Source organism: Curcuma longa, chromosome 10 (genome assembly GCF_044706935.1).
Source record: "Curcuma longa cultivar G26 ecotype Majalengka, Jawa Barat chromosome 10, ITB_CL_G26_1.1, whole genome shotgun sequence".
Lineage (NCBI taxonomy): Eukaryota > Viridiplantae > Streptophyta > Magnoliopsida > Zingiberales > Zingiberaceae > Curcuma > Curcuma longa.
The window spans coordinates 8,477,053-8,495,905 of NC_133870.1; the positions used below are offsets into that span (position 1 = coordinate 8,477,053).

Consider the following 18,853-nt stretch of genomic DNA (forward strand, 5'->3'; position numbering starts at 1 on the left):
TTAATAAAATAATTTATTAAAATAATTAGTTAAATTAATAAATATAAATTGATAATTTTATTTTAATATAATAATTTACTAAAAATAATTATTTTAATAAAATAATTCATTAATAAATATAATTTGTTAATTTTTTTAAAATTTAAAATAAATTTATATATATTAATAAAATAATTATTTTATTCATTAAATCAATAAATATAATTCTTTAATTTTATTTTTAAATTTAAAATAAATTTAGGTAAATTATTTGGAGCTACAGAAACTATAAAAAATCTCCGCTCCCCCTCCCCTTCCCCTCCCCCTCCCCATCCCCTCTCCCTCTTCTCTAGGGGTGAGTATTCAGTTAAAACCGAACCAAACCGAACCGAATTAATCGAAACCGAATAAATCAATTTTTTTCGAAACAACCGAACCGACCAAATTTTCCAATAAAAACCGAACAAACCGAACCGATATTTTATCGGTTAATTCGGTTTTCGACCGAATTAACCGAATTAACCAAATTTTTTTAAATATTATAAAAATTTTACTAATAAATTAGAGTTTTATAAATTTATTTACTTAAAATTTATAAATTATTTTTTTAATTTAATTAATTCGATTAATTCGATTTATTCGGTTTAACCGAATAAGAAAATATAAAATCGAAATCGAACCGAATTAACCGATTTTTTAAAAAAAATAACCGAACTTCCGAAATAATCGAACCGAATTTAAAATTGGTTCGGTTTGATCGGTTTATTCGGTTTAACCGAATTTTTGCTCACCCCTACTCTTCTCCCCATGCCTCGCAGGCCGCGTCGACGGACCCTCCGCCGCCCCAATGCCACCGCTTGGGACGCCGCCCAAGCAACTGCCGACGTCGCCCAGGCGGTTGCCGACGCCGCCCAGGCGGCTGCGCCATAGGGGTGAGTATTCGGTTAAAACCGAACCGAACCGAATTAACCGAAAATCGAATAAACCGATTTTTTTCGAGCCAACCGAATCGGTCGAATTTTCCAATAAAAACCGAACAAACCGAACCGATATTTTATCGGTTAATTCGATTTTCGACCGAATTAACCGAATTTTTTTAAATATTATAAAAATTTTACTAATAAATTAGAGATTTATAAATTTATTTACTTAAAATTTATAAATTATTTTTTAATTTAATTAATTCAATTTATTCGGTTTAACCGAATAAGAAAATTTAAAACCGAAACCGAACCGAATTAACCAATTTTTTTTAAAAAATAACCGAACTTCCGAAATAACTGAACCGAATTAAAAATTCGATTCGGTTTGATCGGTTTATTCGGTTTAACTGAATTTTTGCTCACCCCTACTCTTCTCCCCATGTAACATCCCCCTCTTTCTTATTCTAATAGGGAGACGTTATGTACTTTAACTTTAATAACATAACACAAATTAAAATAAAATATTCTTTTCTGTTTAACAAGCGGAAGCAAAGAAATAAATATAAATTCTTGGACATAAAATAAACATTTATTTAATTCTTAATCCTTGATCTTATTCCGCGGTTCCGCCAACACCACACATCGAACACCTTTTCAGCTGCCTCCTCTTTCCTAAAACTTTTCCTTTTATTTATCTGCAATATGAGGAATGCAAACTATAAGCAACGCTTAGTAAGTACATACCTAATCTCACAAAACAACGAAAATCATTTCATGCATTCTTTCGTAATTAAATAGGAAATAAGTAAACATACTTAAACATACTTATGGGTCCTGGCGGAGTATCAATGCGCGCATCTCTGATAGAACTCGGGGTAGCTAGCCACCGAATGCTACCAGAGGACTTATCTTATCAGGCGACCTTTGGCCTGGAATTCCTTTCCTTATGGGCGAACCTTTGGTCCGGAATTCATTATGGGCGAACCTTTAGCCCGATACCCGCCTCTTAAAAGTGAAATACATTTCTTATACTTCTTATATCATGCAATTTGGAAAGAAACAATTTACACATGCTTTAACTTAAAATGATGTCATGGAGATACTACTTTTATGCGTGCTCTATAAAACCATACTGTAGACAGAATAAAGAAACCAACGGAGCAACTCATATTGCAGGTGAGATATGTATTTACTTTGTCTGCTCACTAGGTTTTTAATGCTAAGATTTGTGAAATCGGAGACTTTCTCTGAGGTGCTCTAGCGTCTTCTTCGTGCGACCTAGCAAACATCATAACTACAACTTAACCGAAATCATGGACCTAATCTAATCCCTTGATTAATTGTCCATTAATTATTTAAATCTCAATATCTTAATTTATAAATCAATTATCTAATTTAACAATTAACTACTTATCAAACTAATTAAGATGTAATTAGTCTAACTAAACTAGATTAACTATCAATTTATTAATTAATCACTCAAACTAATTAACTATTTATTAATCTAATTACTTAATTACTTAATTGAACTAAAAGGTTAATTAATCACTCAATTAATTGATTAACAATTAAATTAATTAACTTGATTAATTAAACTAACTTTAATTAATTAAGCAAACAATTAAATTAATCAACCTACCTTCTTCCTCGCGTGAACACGGCCGAACCGGGCAGGGGCGTCGGCTGCTCGGCGGGAGGAGGCTGAGGAAAGGGGGCGGCGTTCGTCGTTGCTTCCTTCTTCTCCGGCGAAGGAAAACAGCGGCTGCTCTGCTTCTCTACGCGGCGGCTTCAGAGGCGTCTTCACGCGAACAGGGCAGCCGCGGCGTGGAACAGGGGTGGCGATCGGGGCGGCGTCGACCGATGGCGGAGCAGAAGCGGCGACGGCTGTGCAGGGCGACGAACAGAGGAAGGAGGCGACGGTCGGGGCTCTGGTCCGAAGGGGACGGCGGCGCTGGTCGCACGGCTCGCGGTGGAGGAAAAGGGGGAGGCGGCTGACGGCTAGGGTTTAAACGGCTTGCTTTTAAAGCCTTCTCCTGGTCCGTTCCGAGTTCCTCGCCGGCAGAATCGGGCGGCTCGGTGGACGCAGTCCGCGCGGCGGCCGCGGCTCGGTGGGGCGTGGGTCGCACGGAGAGGAAACGACCGAACTCTTTTATAAAGAGGAGTGCACAGTACTCCTAACTTCGGGTTTAAGAAATCCCGATTAAACCGGGTCTAATTTCTCGAATCGAACCAGATTAAATTTTGGGTCGCTTGGTTGGGCCATCAAACGACTTCCAAATTGACCCAAACAAATTTTGTTGAATTCGCCTTGCAAAAACGAATCTTTTCACCTATTTTATTTTATCAAACTCCCTTCTATCATTTAACCAAAAGACCTTAATTCAAATTTCAAATCTAATTAAAAATCTTTAAAATTAGAAAAATAATGTGGGTGTTACACCCCATGCCTCGTAGGCCGCGTCGACGGACCCTCCGCCGCCCCAATGCCACCGCTTGGGACGCCGCCCAAGCGGCAGCCGACGCCGCCCAAGTTGTTACAAATTGATATTCCATTATGCTTTTGGAATAAATTCTTGTAAGCATGGTTTAAAATTTTGAACTGTGTCAAGGTTTTAGTCCTAGATCGGAACGATACAGTTTTGGTACTGTATCGTGCCGTGCCAATATAGCTTCGGTATTTTTTAAATACAAAAATATATTAATTAAAAATAAAAAATTAATCTAAATATTTAAAAATAAAAAATAAAAATAAATTATATATATATATATATATATATTAAATCAATGAGATAATTTTATTAGACTTTAATTAAGTCTATTTAAATTATTTCAATATAGCTAGGAGTTGATTAAAATTAGTAATCTAAGTTATTTAATTAAATCTAAGTTAAAGACCTTACCCCTCCATGCCGTCAACGACCTCGGGCCCATGCAACACGTCCGGATGCTTCGTTAGACCTGTGTGACGCCTCAAGACTTGTTGTCGAGCCCAGGTGACGCATTCGGACACGTCATGGCGCGTTGGCACCAAAGGCGTACTTGTGCCGATGTCAGTCTGTGGGCAAAATGAGATGATTCACTTGTATTGGGCGAAACGGCTTGAGATTTTAAACTATGCTTGCAAGTTCCTTTTGACCCATCAAATATTGGTGGTTTGATTTCATCCTGAATGCATAGGTTAAGGTTTTCTTATTCTTAATAGCTTGCAATATTCATAGCTGATGGAACCTTTTTCCTCCAGTAAATGGTAAGCCATCACCATAAATTAACAAAGTGACATTTCCATTATTCTAGCTAATGTAAATGTGAGATGCCCAAACATTTGACTTCTGTGTGGTTTTTATATTTCTTAGAATTTGTGCTCCATTCATCTTCTGTGAGAATGTATTACATGAATTCTTAGAAGAGCAAAAATAACACATTTGATGGTGATTTCTGTTGCTATCTTCATCCTGTTAATTTTTACATGGATTTTTTTTCCAGTCGTGATGTTTACACAGAAGCTCTAACCTTGGTTAGACTTGATGCAGCACATCTGTTTTATTAATTTAATCATATTATTTTTTGTTGGTTCATATTTTTCGGATCAATAGGAAATGTTCAGTATTCTTAGGATCATATTATTTTTTGTTGGCTTACCAGACATTTGCCAGTTGAACTCTTTTGCAGAAGCTAAGAGCTGCTATAGCTTCAACATACTACAAAGACCTTATTATTGAAGAAACTGACATATTTGTATCCGATGGGGCAAAGTGTGATATCTCTCGGCTTCAGGTTTTATTCTAGATTTTGTGGTCTCCTTCCATCGTGATCTACTAATTTTCAGCTTGGAAATTTTAGCTTATACCGGTGAATTTTTTCTACTTGTTAGTTGTTACTTGCTATAATTTTGCGCTATATGCTTCTTCACTAGAATTTGGAGATTAAAACAGTTTGTGTTCTTATGCCTAATGACTAAACAACAAATATGTTTTACCCGCTTACATTTCTGGCAGCTTCTATTTGGATCTGAAGTGAAAATGGCTGTTCAAGATCCCTCATATCCTGTGAGTTCTAACTCTGTATATTTGCATTCTGTTTTCCTTTTGAGCAATAGTATTCCTGTGTATATTCTTTGTTATCTGGAGGAATGTCAATATGCATACATCCTATGGACTTATCTATTTGTTCAATGGCAATATTTTTTTTCTTGATTGGAAGTTATTTAATGTCAACTTAGAGAACTTCATGTTTATTGGTTTTGTCTGGTAATCAATATGTAAATTTTTGCAAGCTGTGCTAATGGTTTATCGTTCAAAAGCCCTCACATCCTGTGAGTCTAACTCTGTAGATTTGCATTTTGTTTTCAGTTTGCATAGAAGTTACTTTATAATGTTGTCTATCAATAGTATTCCTCTGTAAATTCTTGTTTATCTCAAAGAATGTCAATATGCATACAGTATATGAACTTATCCATTTGTCCAGTAGCAATATTAAACTTCATTTTGATGTTTTCTTGATGGGAAATTATGCTAATGGCAACTTAGAGAACTTTATGTTTATTGTTTTTTGTCTGGTAATCAATATATGAAATTTCTGCAAGCTGTGCTAATGATCTATTGCTTACAGGCATATGTTGATTCAAGTGTTATCATGGGACAAACTGGTTTATTTCAGAAGGATATCGAGAAATATGCAAACATTGAATACATGAGATGTGTACCTGAGAATGATTTTTTCCCTGATTTGTCAAGTATCTCACAAGCTGATGTCATCTACTTCTGTTCACCAAACAACCCAACAGGATCTGCAGCATCGAGAGATCAGCTGACCCAACTAGTTCAGTTTGCAAAGGATAATGGGTCAATTATAGTTTATGATTCTGCTTATGCTATGTATATTTCAGATGACAGTCCTCGTTCTATCTTTGAAATCCCCGGAGCAAAAGAAGTGAGTCCAGTGTCAATTTATTGTCACTACCCAGAAATATCAGACGTAGATTATATATTTGATCTGATCATACCCACCCTCATTTCCAGACAATCCACTTATGCCATGACTCATTATGACAGCATTCTCAAGTATTTAACTTAGGATATACTTATACATGTAGTCCAGCTGATATTTATCTGTTAAAGAATAAATTTCTTTTCCTTGCTTATGGGGTATATTTCTGACTTTCAACATGCCAAATGTTACATCCGGATCACAAAATAACCTTGGATCATAAGAATTTTCATGAAAGTGCAGACATTGCTATTATATCGTCCAAGGTAAAAGCGTCAAAAGTAGTTAATCTTGACATATAGATTTGTGGCTCATTTGATTGAACTGATTGTGAGAACATACAGCTATGGTATCTCAATATCCATATGGTAGGATATTGTCTTGTAGGGTGGCCCTTAACTTGACAATAGCCATAGGAAGGGAAAAGTGGGCTGCTCAGCAGAAAAGAAAAGAGAGAAGAAAACATGGTTGAAGCTAGCAAGAAAGGGAGTGGCGCAATGTGGGACTAAAAGAGTCAAGCATGCGAACTTCGTATGTCTTTTAACTAAAGCTGTGTACCTAAATTAGTGTCTCATGGGTTGGATCTGCTTTGAACAAATTCTGATGTATTCTTGCTGACCCAAAACTCAGCCTGTTCATAGGAACTGATTGTGAACCGCTAGCAGCTCTCGATCTTAGTACCAATTATGATGTAGGACAGTAGGAGAGACATCCACCTCACATGGAGTATCCTACTTGATGGGGCTGTCACATATGAGTCAATCCCAGTACTCCCCTCCTAGGACTTGGCAATTATTGCCTTAAATGTTGTTTTCCCCTCCCTTAACCTGGGTCTGCAATGGCATCTATGCTGTAAGGAACAGCATACCTTGGACAATTTCAACATCAAAGTTCATTGTCTCTATCCAACTAATTGATGGCTAATGTCCTTCCTAGGTCAAAATTCTACAAATTATAAATTCTATGATTGTTTCTGCTAAAAGTTGATCTTATCATTTTGAATTATTATTATTATTTTTTATTTTTTTCTGGAAAGGATCTCGACCTGAATTCTTGCTTCCTGCACCAGTACCAAGTCTTAGAAAATGGTATGAAATATTAAGGAAACTACTGAGACATACATTATTATTGTCCATCCATTTGCAATAGCTACTGCTTTCTTTCTTATAATTATGATCAGATATTTGCTTGGAATGATATAACAATTCATGTTTGGTAGGTAGCAATTGAAATATCATCATTTTCCAAATATGCTGGTTTCACTGGTGTTCGCCTTGGCTGGACTGTGATCCCAAAGGAACTGCTTTTCTCTGATGGTTTTCCTGTTGCTAAGGATTTCAATCGAATCGTATGCACATGCTTCAATGGTGCATCAAACATTGCACAAGCTGGAGGTCTAGCCTGTCTCTCTCCTGCGGGTTTGAAGGTCAGTAGTTTTTATGCAATGTTTAACCACATGTCATAAGCATTGCAGACTCTGATTGCTTCATGTTTGGTTCAGGCCATGCAAGACACTATTAACTTCTACAAAGAGAATACTAAGATCATCATGGACACATTTAGTTCACTCGGCTTCAATGTTTACGGTGGGAAGAATGCTCCCTATGTCTGGGTACAGTTCCCTGGTCGTAGTTCGTGGGACGTGTTTGCCGAGATTCTCGACAAGGCACATGTGGTTACTACACCCGGAAGTGGATTCGGACCCGGAGGGGAGAGCTTTATCAGGGTCAGTGCTTTTGGTCACAGAGAGAACGTTTTGGAAGCTGCCAAAAGAATCAAGCAACTCTACAGATGAGAGATCGATCAGTATTCATCTCCATTTTAAGAACAAATAATGCAGGGAGATGGACCTCGTAATGAAAGAAACAAGAGCGTATCAGAGATTGAATCATGTTTTTATTTGCTGAAGAAAGAATCTACCACATACAAGTTTTACTTGTTCTTATTATTCAGTAGCGAAGTTTGTAGAATGATTCAGGGTATTGCAGAAAGGTGCTCAGTTTATTTCATATTTTCTATTTCCTTAATTTTATATATTGGACAAATCTAAAAAAACACCATATGGTTGGAAAAAATGCAGAGCTAGCTAAAGCTGCTGCAGACAGCTGCTAATTTGGGTTTCAATCTGTTATTTTCACGTACCCTACTCACTAATGTTGCAACTTAATGAGTGATCAATGGCTTTAAAGATTGCATTTAATGGACCATTTGTCACTAAGAAAGTCCTTATCGAATCGCAGAAAGAATAATAGCGGATATTTCAAGACCCCATGAAGATTCCTTCCGTCCCTTTCACGCAACAGAATCTGTACACGTTTGAGGTCAAAGGGGTGATGTGCAGACATCACTCCTTTGACCTCCTATCCAAAGCCACCCAACCGGTCCCTTCTTAAGGTGGGAAATTCAATTCCTCCCTTATCGATACGACTCAAATCTAGTTAAATTTTATAATATTTAAATGTGTTTGATAACGTAATCAAAATGAATTTTAAATGAATTAAATTATTAAAATAATTATTCAAGTATATATTTTTTTGAGTTTGATTTGTTGAGAAGATGATATTGAATTATAGTAGCTATGATTTTATAATTGCTATAATACTTATAACAATTATAATTTTATAACGCTACAACGTGTGAATGGTAGGTAAACATAATTGAATACACAGTGTAACAATTAGTAGTTACTATAATATAAATATTTTTAAACTTGTTAAGTATGTTATAGTATAGCAGTTATGATTTCATATTTAATCAATTCAAAATTTAAACAGAAATAATAATAAAAATAATGTATTAGAGAACAATTGAATAACTATAGATGAGTTAGAGCATCTGTAATGGAACGTTAACAACGCTCTTGGATGACGTGGAGGAGTGATCCACATGAACAAGTTCATGTGATATGGGCCAGCCTTTGCATGCAATTTTTTTAAAACTTTTTTAGTGTTATAACACACTACCATTGCAGATGCACTTACAGATGAAATAATGACATCCCTTTCATAATTCTTAAAAAAAAATGATAGCAGTCTTTTACTTTTTGTCTCAAAAAGTATTCTATATAAATTTTTTTCTACTCTATAATTGTTACACTAAAGTAAGAATATATTTTTAATTAAATAATATAATAAAATATTTTTTTATTCATATGTTAAAAAAATTCTTTTTTTAATTTTAATTTTAATTTTAATTCTCAGTGTTTGTGCTGATGAATAATCCTTTTACCATAATGGTCCATTTCCCTGTGCTACCGTGCAGGCGACTCTGGTACAGATGATCCACGCACAGACTCTGTTTGAACTTTTGCTCTGGCTCTTGGACTACAAAAATAAGAGCTAGCTAGCTAGGCTGCTGCTCTTCTTCAGGTACCTCCTTCCTTGTTCCTTCTCTTCTCTCGAGCTAGATCAGTTTCAGATCAGCGAGAGGACATGCTTCCTGTGGGCGGAGTGAGTCCTGGGACTGTGGCCGTCTACTACGCCGGCGGCGAGCTGAGGGCCGTGGAGAGGAGGTTGAAGGCGGCCGAGCTGGTCCTGAGGTGTGCGATTACTCTCTTTGGGGTCCTCACTGCCGCCCTGATAGGTTCCAACACCCAGACCAGGGAGTTCTTCTCGGTGGAGAAGAAGGCCAAGTTCACTGACATGAAAGCTCTGGTGTAAGCCAAGGCCAAACCCTCTTCTTCTTCCTCTTTGTCCTCCTATACAAACCCGACTGGATTTATTTTGCAGGTTCTTGGTGGCAACGAGTGGAGCAGTCGCAGGCTACAGCCTGATCCATGGAGTCAGGTGTGCGTCGAGCATGGTCAAGGGGAGCGTCCTCTCGAACAAGCCCCTGGCTTGGACTATCTTCTCTCTCGATCAGGTTAACTTTTGAAGTTCTTCTTCATGTTCGTTGAGCGATAAGTACCATCCGAGATTCCCTGCAGGCAGTGGCGTATCTGACTTTGGCGGCGGTGTCGGCGGCGATGCAAGGGTCGGCGCTGGCGAAGTACGGTCAGCCGGAGCTGCAGTGGATGAAGGTGTGCGATCTGTATGCGAAGTTCTGCAAGAGAGGAGAGGAAGGCTTCGTTTGTGCTGTCCTCGTCTGCCTCTGCGTGGTCACTGTTTCCTCCGTGTCTGCGTTCAACCTCTTTCGCTTGTATGGCGAAGAAGCCAAAGGCAGCAAGAGCAGCAGCAGCAACAGCAGGATCACTGCGAGAGAGAGAGATGCATGCCCTGGTGATCTGTAGAAAGAATGAACATCCATGGCTACTGCGCTTTCAACCTTGTACAATAATTTTCTATGTATGAATTAAGAATATGCAATGAATCCGGACGAAGTTAAACAACAGTTTCTCGATTTACCTCTTCATAAATGATTATAAGACTGACCATGTAGAGCCGTTAAGGTGACGAATTTCACCTAGTTGCAGAAAAGAATATGCAATGAATGTGGAGGCTGTGCTGTGGCGTGTTCTTGGCCTGTCTTCAATGCACATACAATAATTCTCATTGGGAAGGGTATTGCCCTTCTTTGAATATTTAAGATAAGAATATCTAAATACATTTCCCTCTCTTAGTCCAATTCAGATGATCAAGGTAAATAAGTAATAAAAAAATGTTGATTTATTATGCTCTATTGGTTTGCCTTAACTAGTTGATCAATTTTGACTTAGGTCCAACATAAAACCATTTGTGATTGAGTCACATCAGATTTGGGTAGTTGGTCCAAACCAATGATTTGTCATCTTCCTTAGAAATACACTATTCTAGAAAATTGCTCCAAGTCTAGAATACTGGTACCTTTTGTGTAGCCGTTGCTCCAAGTCTTGTATAATTTACTTCTTGAAAATCTGTGAGCTTGATGAGTTGCAGTTATGTAGAATACATTTGAAAGAGATGCAATCAATCAACTATAACATTACACCAACTACGATGTTATATGAGAAAACAGAATTATCTAATGCTATCTTTTCCCATAGAACAGCACAAAGAAAACAATATTGTAATAATTAGAAACATCTGGAGTATAGAAAATATAAATCGAGCAAGGTAATTTTAACCATTATCTCTCTAAAAGTAATCACAACAAACTGATTTCAAAACAGGCTTGAGGAAACAACTACAGATTTGAGTGCTGCAGAATAGAATTTACTACCTGTTCTTAGCCAAGACAATAGGAATTCTACAAAAGAGAACTACAAGATCTAAAAAGACAGTAGCAAATCTGAAACAGTTCCATATAATAAATGAGACGAGCATAGTTCAACAGTAGAACAAAACTAGTGGGACCACATCATGGAAACTGCATCTCATACAAGATCCAACAGAAACTGATTCTTTTCGTCATTTACAAGATCTACAAAGAAACAAAAGCAGAACTAAAAAATAAGAATCATATTCTATCCAGATCTGAGCCATTTCCTCACATGGCAATTCTAAGATCTGTAAAAAAGTTCAAAACAAAAACAAGCAGACCTTGATCAAAATATAAAACATATCAGGGAAATTGAGTTAAAGTGAGAGCTGTCATCATCGAAGTAGCAGAGGAGGGCACAGGAGATGGTCTGTTTAGGTATGGGAACAGAGAAACTGATCAAAATTTCAAACCTATAATCTCGTAGCCAAGATCCGATGTACCTTTTAATGGTCGTTTTGAAGGCCCATAAATTGACATGAACTAGGACACAATTGTTGCTATTAACTCACCTCCTCTTCCCCTCTGTTGAGTTGACACAAATGAGATGAGAGGAAAAACATAATCTACTTTATATTTTACATTTTGTTTAATTATGTTTTTTATATAGTTCGATTTCGAATAAAAGTGTGTAAATAACCATTAATACGAACTGTATTTGCCTTTTTTCATATTTTAAATCAGGATAGCATGTCCATGCTGCTGAATCATGTGTCAGTCTCTGCAGCATTTTCTAATTTATCATCATTAACACTAGGTTCTTGTAAAAAAATATATAAATTATACTTATGATGTCATTGTTCAGATCAATTTGATATGATCAATTAAACTATATATTTTTCAGTTCAATCTCCGGTTCTAAGAGGAGCAATACAACCAATGCATTTGATCTCCATTATTTGCTAGTTCTCTACATCTTTGGCTCTCCCATTTTATTAGTGAGATCCTTCCTGGTAAAGCCAATGTTCATGGTTTGAGGGTTCTATTCTGTCAATAGAGCAGAACACTTGGTTGATTAAGTATGGGGAATTGTGGTCTCAGTGCTCCAGATCCCCTCTTCCAACAAAATCTCATAGTATAATCAAATTAAGACAATCCACATCCCTTGCATGGTTGAATGTTTGTGTATCGACAGTTGTTAGGAAGTTAATTCCTAAAAACATTTCTTTTGAATAACCAAGATATCTCTACCAAAGACCATTGCTAAAGAACTTATGCAGTTTTTTTTAAAATGATTTTAGGAAGAAGTCAATCATGAAATCCCTCTCTTAAAATCCACCAGGTTGATTGCGACCATGCAATAAACTAATAAAAGATGAAAGAACTAAGTAACGATCATTCTGAACTGTTTGCAGATTGTAGACTGATATTTATATAACTCATACGAATAATAATCAAAGATGGGCAAATACCTGCCACTGCCCGCGGAAGAGGAGCTAATCCCAAACCGTCGCCGCCGTAGTCAAGTCCAATCACCGATCGGCCGCACCACCTGAGGAGGGCGAGCAAGGGATCAGGATTCACGCCGCCGCTGGAGAATGGCAGGCTTCCTTCCCGTTTCCGACGGATCGGGGGCGACGGGAGGAGAGAAGAAACCGTGGCGTCGGGATCGCCTTCGCGCGAGTTCGCCGGAGAGAGAGAGAAAAAGGGGCAGGCAAACCACGGCCCAGCATACAGATTCCCTTGTACCATTTCGTTTTTGCTCTTCTTACCAAAAACTCCCCTTTTAAAAAATATTTTCAGTTAGGGATACTTCTTTCTAGAATTTTCAATAACACACCCTTAATTTTTAAAAAAAGAAAGGCCTTTAAAATTATTAAAACATTATTTTATCTTATAATAATTTGATTAAAATATATAATTTTAGAGAAATTTTGACATAAATTAAAATATGTTATTCTTAGAATATGAATAATTCTTCTTGAAATAAAAATATTTTTACATATTAAATTATGGATAGAGTGTTATTTTAATATTTTTTTTAAAAAAAGTGGGGATGTGAATAATTAGGATATTTTTTATTTTGTTATAATTTAAATTAGTTAAAACTAAAATAAATACATATGATGATTTTATTAAGGTTGAAAAATGTTTAGTATATATTTGGGAAAATTTAGACGATAAATTTAGCAAAGAAATAACTAAAAAATGGCCCCTTTAAATGATTTTGCCAAAAAAAATAGCAGAAAAATCAAGATGGCATCCTAATTTTCAATTATAAAAGCAACATGAACGCTCCAGTTTCAATAAAAGTCAAATGAATGTCCCCTTTAACATAAATTATCTGAATTATCCTTAATCTTACTCTTTTATAGTAGTTGCCTGTTAGTTTTTATAGCGTATAAAAGTTAGCAAATAGCTATTAAAGAGGTAAATGAGTCAAGTCGCTCTCGAGTTATTCTGGTCTTGGTTCGAAAAAAAGTTCATTTGATTAAGTTAACGAGTCGAACTCGAACCTAATTTCAAACTTGAAAATATTATCGAACCGAGTTTAAGTTTAACATTATTTGGTTCGTGAGCTCACGGATATATTTGTTTAAAGACTCACGAATGTATTCGTTAAAGAGGCTGACAAACATGTTTGTTAAGAGGCTCATTTATTATATATTAACGAGCCGAACTCGAACTAAGCTCATTTAACCTTTAAATACATCATTTTCGAACCAATCTTGAACTAAACTTGTTTAACTTTTAAATGAGTCATTTTAAACTGAGTTCAAACCGTTTGTGAACTATTTAATTTCATTATGAGCCGAATTCGAGCTTAAAAATTAAAGCTCGAATTAAACTCGAACGAACCTAGCTCAAGCTTGAGCCTCTTAATATTTGATTTGATTCAATTCGATTACACCTCTAGCTACTATAAATTATAAAAATTATAACTTTTACACGTCTGTGATTATGATTAAATTATATTCATTTGAAATATAATAAGTGTCATAGAATCTCCATCGTTTGTATTTGTTCATTGAAATATTATTTTAACCATATTATTACTTAGAGAAGTAAAATTAAAATGATATAAAGTTATCATTGTAGAAGCTATATAATTTCTATACGGTTGATATGATCAAATAATATTTATTTAAAATATAATTAGTGTTATGAAGTTCTTATCGTTTATTTTGCTTATTAAAATATTACCTTAATTAGATTATCACTTAGAAAATCAAAATCAAAATGATATAAAGTCGCTATTATAGAAATTAGTAACTAGCTTCTAAAAAAGGCTTATATTATTATATTATTATATCATTAGCCTTGAATTTAATGGGATGGTAAGAGATAAAATGTATTTTTAAATAATTAAAATTTAATTTATACATAAAATATATTTAAAAATTAAATTATTAATGATGTTGAATTGTCATGTCAGAGTCATTATAGTTCTTAAATTTATTTGATACTTCTAGTGGAATCCGTCGTTAAGTAATTTATACGATCGATTCTATTATCATATGTGAAAATATAAATCGAGAAACTACAATGAATCTTAAATTTATTTGATACATAAAATGAGAACGTGAAGGCGAACTATCTATAATGAAATTAATCGCCTGAAAGATTTGAATATCAAATTAACAAAAAAAAGGTTTTGTCCCCACTACGCACATAATATATCAATAACATAAGGCAAAATAGTTATTTCAAAATAAAATAAATTATATTCCAACAATGTTTTTTTTAATTATCAATTAATCAAAATCAAATGACACGACAATATTAAAAATTAAAACTTTATCGATGGATGAAAATTGACAGCCTTGCCCCACTCTCAATAGTCAATGTCATCCCCACACTTTCCCTTAAACCTAAACACCAAATCTTTAATTACGCACGTCGTTTAAAGCTTACCATCATGGTCCCAATTTAGACGAGCACATGCCTTAAATCACACCTTCCAAACGCACCCCTTCCTTTGACCATGCCATGCCCTATAAATAAATAAAAAAAAAATCAATTTCCCTTATACTTTCCTTTTTTATTTTTCATTTTTTAAAATTAAATTATGGATTAAAAATGTCCAAATTTTACAAATTATTTTTTATTTATATATATTAAGAATTTACTAAATCGTGTCATTATTTTTCCCATTAAAAAGGAAGCTTGCACTGTATCTCTTCTCTATAAGTAATAACCGTCAGTCACTCGCCGCCCTCTCTCTCTCTACCGAGCGAGCGGGGAGCGTGAGGCCGAGGAGGGGTAGAGAGAGAGAGAGAGAGACTGCGCCATCCCTTTCCGTTTCTCGGCGTCGCGTTTCATGCTCGGATTCGCGTTTCCCCACGACGGGAAACGGCCCTGACGAATGGCCTCCTCGCCGGACCTCCTCTCCGCCTCGTCCAGCCTATTCTGCCTAGAGGACGCCGGCGACGTGGCCTCCTGGGACGCCTCCGCCGCTCCCGAGGACGAAGAGTGGGCCCCGCGCTTCCGCGCCACCGTCGCGGTGCTGGCGGACGGCACTGGACTGGCCTCCCTCCTCGCCGCCGAGGCCGACCATCCGCCTCCCGGCGGCGCCCACTTCGCCGCCTGCTCCCTCTTCGCCGCCGCCCGCATCCGCGCCGTCGAGTGGATCCTCAAGGCACGCAGTCTCCTCCGTTCTCTCCGTTTATTGAAAAATGCAGGTTGGTTTATTAAATCGGTGTATGTAGGTGAACGAGTTCTACCGATTCCGGGCGGTGACGGCGTACCTCTCTGTCACCTACCTCGACCGCTTCCTCTCCTCGCATTCGCTTCCGGTGAGTTTCATTAATCGCAATCCATTCAGGCCTGCTTTTCATTTAATTGCGAAATGTCGATCGATTGAAGGCGATGGAGCAAGGGGGCGGCGTGGGTTGGCCGATGCAACTTGTATCGGTGGCGTGCTTGTCGGTGGCAGCGAAGATGGAGGAGGTGCGCGTGCCGTCGCTGCTTGACCTGCAGATCCTGGACCCCGGCTACGTGTTCGACCCCTGCACCGTCCGCCGCATGGAGCTCCTCCTCATGGCCGCCAGCGGATGGCGGATGCGTGCCATCACGCCCTTCGATTTCCTTCCGCACCTCTCCGCCGCGTCTTCCCTTCTCTCCCGCGCCGCCGACCTACTCCTCTCCACCCTCAGCGGTATCTATAAGCTGAGCAAAAATCCCATTCTATTCATCAATATTGCGAGTGCAGCCCTAACGTGGCCTACTTTGGCAGTGGTGGATTTTCTAAGCTTCCGACCGTCGGAGATCGCTGTGGCCGCCGTGCTCTGCGCGGCCGACGGCTCCGCCGCGAACGGCGGCGATTGGGCGAACAAGGTATATTTTTGTCTTTTAAGCGCCCGGTTCCCTTCACCGCCGGTGAGAATAACGCCTTCGCGCATTCCCTTTTCCCTTAAAAATTAAATAACAACAAAAGAATAACCGGAACCTAACCAAACACTGACTAAGAAGATATGTAAACAACCGAGAGGTGGTGTTACCGGCGGTGATCGGACATCGAATTTGGCGCGGATTCCTGCTTACTTTTCCTCGGTCAATTCGGACAGTAAATGAACACTGACAAAAAAAAACCCTTAAAATATTTAAAATAAAATATCGCCTTTTCCCCCTTTTTATTCTAAAAGAAAATTGGTGCATTTACTCCTTTCGAGAGCAGGAAGTGGTAAGCCGGTGTCGCCAGCTCATGCAAGACTACGTGACAGACACGTGTCCGTCGGCATCCCGGTCGAAGCCCAACCCGCCCTGCCCCGCCACTGAGTCGGCGGCGGGGCTTTCATCCGTGAGCCCCGTCGCCATCCTCGACGCCGCCGCCGCCACCGGCGGCTGCAGCAGCAGCGACTCCGCCGCGCTCCACCCGGAACCAACGCCCAAGCGCCGCCGGCTCGGCGATTCCTGTACAGAGAGCTTGAGCACCTGCCTCCATGAAGAACCCCGTTAGTTAATACCGGTAATATTGTAACGGAGAGCGGCGGCCGCCTCGAGTAATCCCCTTCGACTTTTTTTTCGTATATTAATTTCTTGTCCTTCAATATTTATCGTAATAAAGTGTTCTTCTTCGGAATTTATCATCAGTTGTCGTCGTTAATTGTTTATTTATTGAAAATAGTTGGAAAAATGTCGGTCGCAATCTTTCTCTTTTGCTTCCTAATTCCCGGTAAGGTAGGCGCAGCATCAGATTCCCGCGAAGCGTCCCACGTGGCGAATCGCCCTAGGACGGGACGTAGTATCTCTCAGGCAAATCCGGACCGTCCACGTCTACACAAAGCCGTTCGATGGACGGCCAGATCGGACAAGGCAGCAGGACATTGAATTGAATTGATTTGACAGGAGGAGGCACCGCGTCTTCTTCCCCGACCTCCAGCTGTTTGACTTGTCAATCGCGGGCACAGCGACAAGCTTCTCAAAGCAGAATGGCTTCGACCCTGTTCCACTTCCGCTATGGCAAATTGATTTCCCCTGTTCTTTTCCTTTTGCGAGCTTTTTCTTCTCACTTTGTGTAGCTTCTCTTTAAGCAGGAACATGGGCAAAGTCCATGCTTAACAGTGGCAGGCCACCTTTCCTTTTCATCTTACGTCGCGAAGGGAGAGGGAGGATGGGGCATCTGTTCGCGGCCAAATTATGCTAAACGCTGACAGCTTTCGGAGGGGGTTGGTGCTTTGTGTGATGTCCTTATGCCCAGACTGGGGAGGGAAAGAGCTTGCAGAGTTCATTGACACATAACATAATCACGTAAAGAAAGGGTTTGTCAGCATGAACAGATCGCCCAAGGCTCAGGGTGGGTTAGGTTTCATGTCCCTTTCAGCCAAACCAAACCTTCCCCTGCCCTCCCCTGCCATGGCTGGCTCACACGGTACGCGCTGCAGAAGGGGCGGTAGGTTAAAAGGTCAAGAGATGCCTTGCCTTCTTTAACTTTCGACATTCAAAGTAAAACGCTCTGTTTCCCTCCCTCGTCTCCCACCCAGTGGCTGCTGGCTTGATGGTGGATGGGTGGAAGGAAGAATTGACAAGTGAATGAAAGAGCATGTGATGAGGTCAGTGTGGAGCAGCTGCAGTAAAGATGGCGAGGAAGAGACGAAGCATAATTAACCAACTCCTTGCTGTACCTTTGCGTCAACATCCCCTTCTGTGTTGTTGCTGTCCCTCGTCGGGCCTGGGGCAGAGACACGGCCCACGGCACGGCCCACCAAGACCACTGGTTCGTTCGGTGTCCACGTGTGAAAATCAGGTCGAGTCTATTTGTGTGTTTCCGGCTTGGTTAAGTCATCGATCGATTGGCATTTCAATCGGTTGAACTAGTTGAATTTTGATTGGCAGCTAAACAATTTCAACGGGATGATGGATGTGATGGGTTGGTATAATTTGATCCAGAAAATCTAGATCTGATTTGATTGGGGATGATACGTCGGATAGAAAGCTTGACTTCATGGCTGACTAGCTTCGTTCTATACCTTGATTTGATGTTCGAATTTCAGACTTACACTTGCTATCCTACTAAGGTGGTCGAGCTTTGATTTGACAACTAATTCAATTTCGACTCTATGATTCGGCAACTACCTTTATCTCCGACTGTTCGACTCGGCAACCAGCTCGTCTTGAAATGCAATACCCGATTGCCCCATTCGGGTTCAGCTCCGAGTTCGGGCCTCCCAATCGAGTCTCCACTTGGCCCTGAGCTCCATCTCGGTCATTGTCTCGAATCTCAATCTCGAGCAATTTGGATTTGGATTCTCTTTGCCGCCTAAGTTCCATCCACCTCATGTTCTACTCAGTGCGTGAGTGATTCTGTTCCTATCATCCCATCATTTAGCTTGTTAGATTGTTGTCAGAAG

General features: G+C 38.9%; 2 protein-coding genes and 1 pseudogene across 2 annotated transcripts; all 3 read left to right on the forward strand.

The window, feature by feature from the left end:
* The first annotated feature begins 4,483 nt into the window (after window positions 1-4,483).
* Window positions 4,484-7,897, forward strand: LOC141835698 (putative LL-diaminopimelate aminotransferase, chloroplastic). Its single transcript, XM_074723073.1, has 5 exons — window positions 4,484-4,676; window positions 4,898-4,948; window positions 5,511-5,831; window positions 7,108-7,314; window positions 7,390-7,897. Exons 2-5 carry the CDS (start codon window positions 4,922-4,924, stop codon window positions 7,681-7,683), a joined length of 849 nt encoding a protein of 282 aa, XP_074579174.1. The 5' UTR covers window positions 4,484-4,676; window positions 4,898-4,921; the 3' UTR covers window positions 7,684-7,897.
* A 1,206-nt stretch (window positions 7,898-9,103) lies between these two features.
* Window positions 9,104-10,190, forward strand: LOC141835699 (CASP-like protein 2B2). Its single transcript, XM_074723074.1, has 3 exons — window positions 9,104-9,543; window positions 9,617-9,749; window positions 9,814-10,190. The coding sequence occupies exons 1-3, from the start codon at window positions 9,320-9,322 to the stop codon at window positions 10,114-10,116; spliced, it is 660 nt and encodes a 219-aa protein (XP_074579175.1). The 5' UTR covers window positions 9,104-9,319; the 3' UTR covers window positions 10,117-10,190.
* Window positions 10,191-15,369: 5,179 nt separating this feature from the next.
* On the forward strand, window positions 15,370-16,949 carry LOC141835940 (cyclin-D2-1-like; annotated as a pseudogene).
* The last annotated feature ends 1,904 nt before the right edge of the window (window positions 16,950-18,853 follow it).

Coding starts and splice junctions, on each gene's coding strand:
- LOC141835698 (XM_074723073.1), top strand. CDS start 4,922: ATGGCTGTTCAAGATCCCTCATATCCT. Junction 4,949..5,510: donor TTCAAGATCCCTCATATCCT/GTGAGTTCTAAC, acceptor TATTGCTTACAG/GCATATGTTGATTCAAGTGT. Junction 7,315..7,389: donor TCTCTCCTGCGGGTTTGAAG/GTCAGTAGTTTT, acceptor TGTTTGGTTCAG/GCCATGCAAGACACTATTAA.
- LOC141835699 (XM_074723074.1), top strand. CDS start 9,320: ATGCTTCCTGTGGGCGGAGTGAGTCCTGGGACTGTGGCCGTCTACTAC. Junction 9,544..9,616: donor ACTGACATGAAAGCTCTGGT/GTAAGCCAAGGC, acceptor TTTATTTTGCAG/GTTCTTGGTGGCAACGAGTG. Junction 9,750..9,813: donor CTATCTTCTCTCTCGATCAG/GTTAACTTTTGA, acceptor GATTCCCTGCAG/GCAGTGGCGTATCTGACTTT.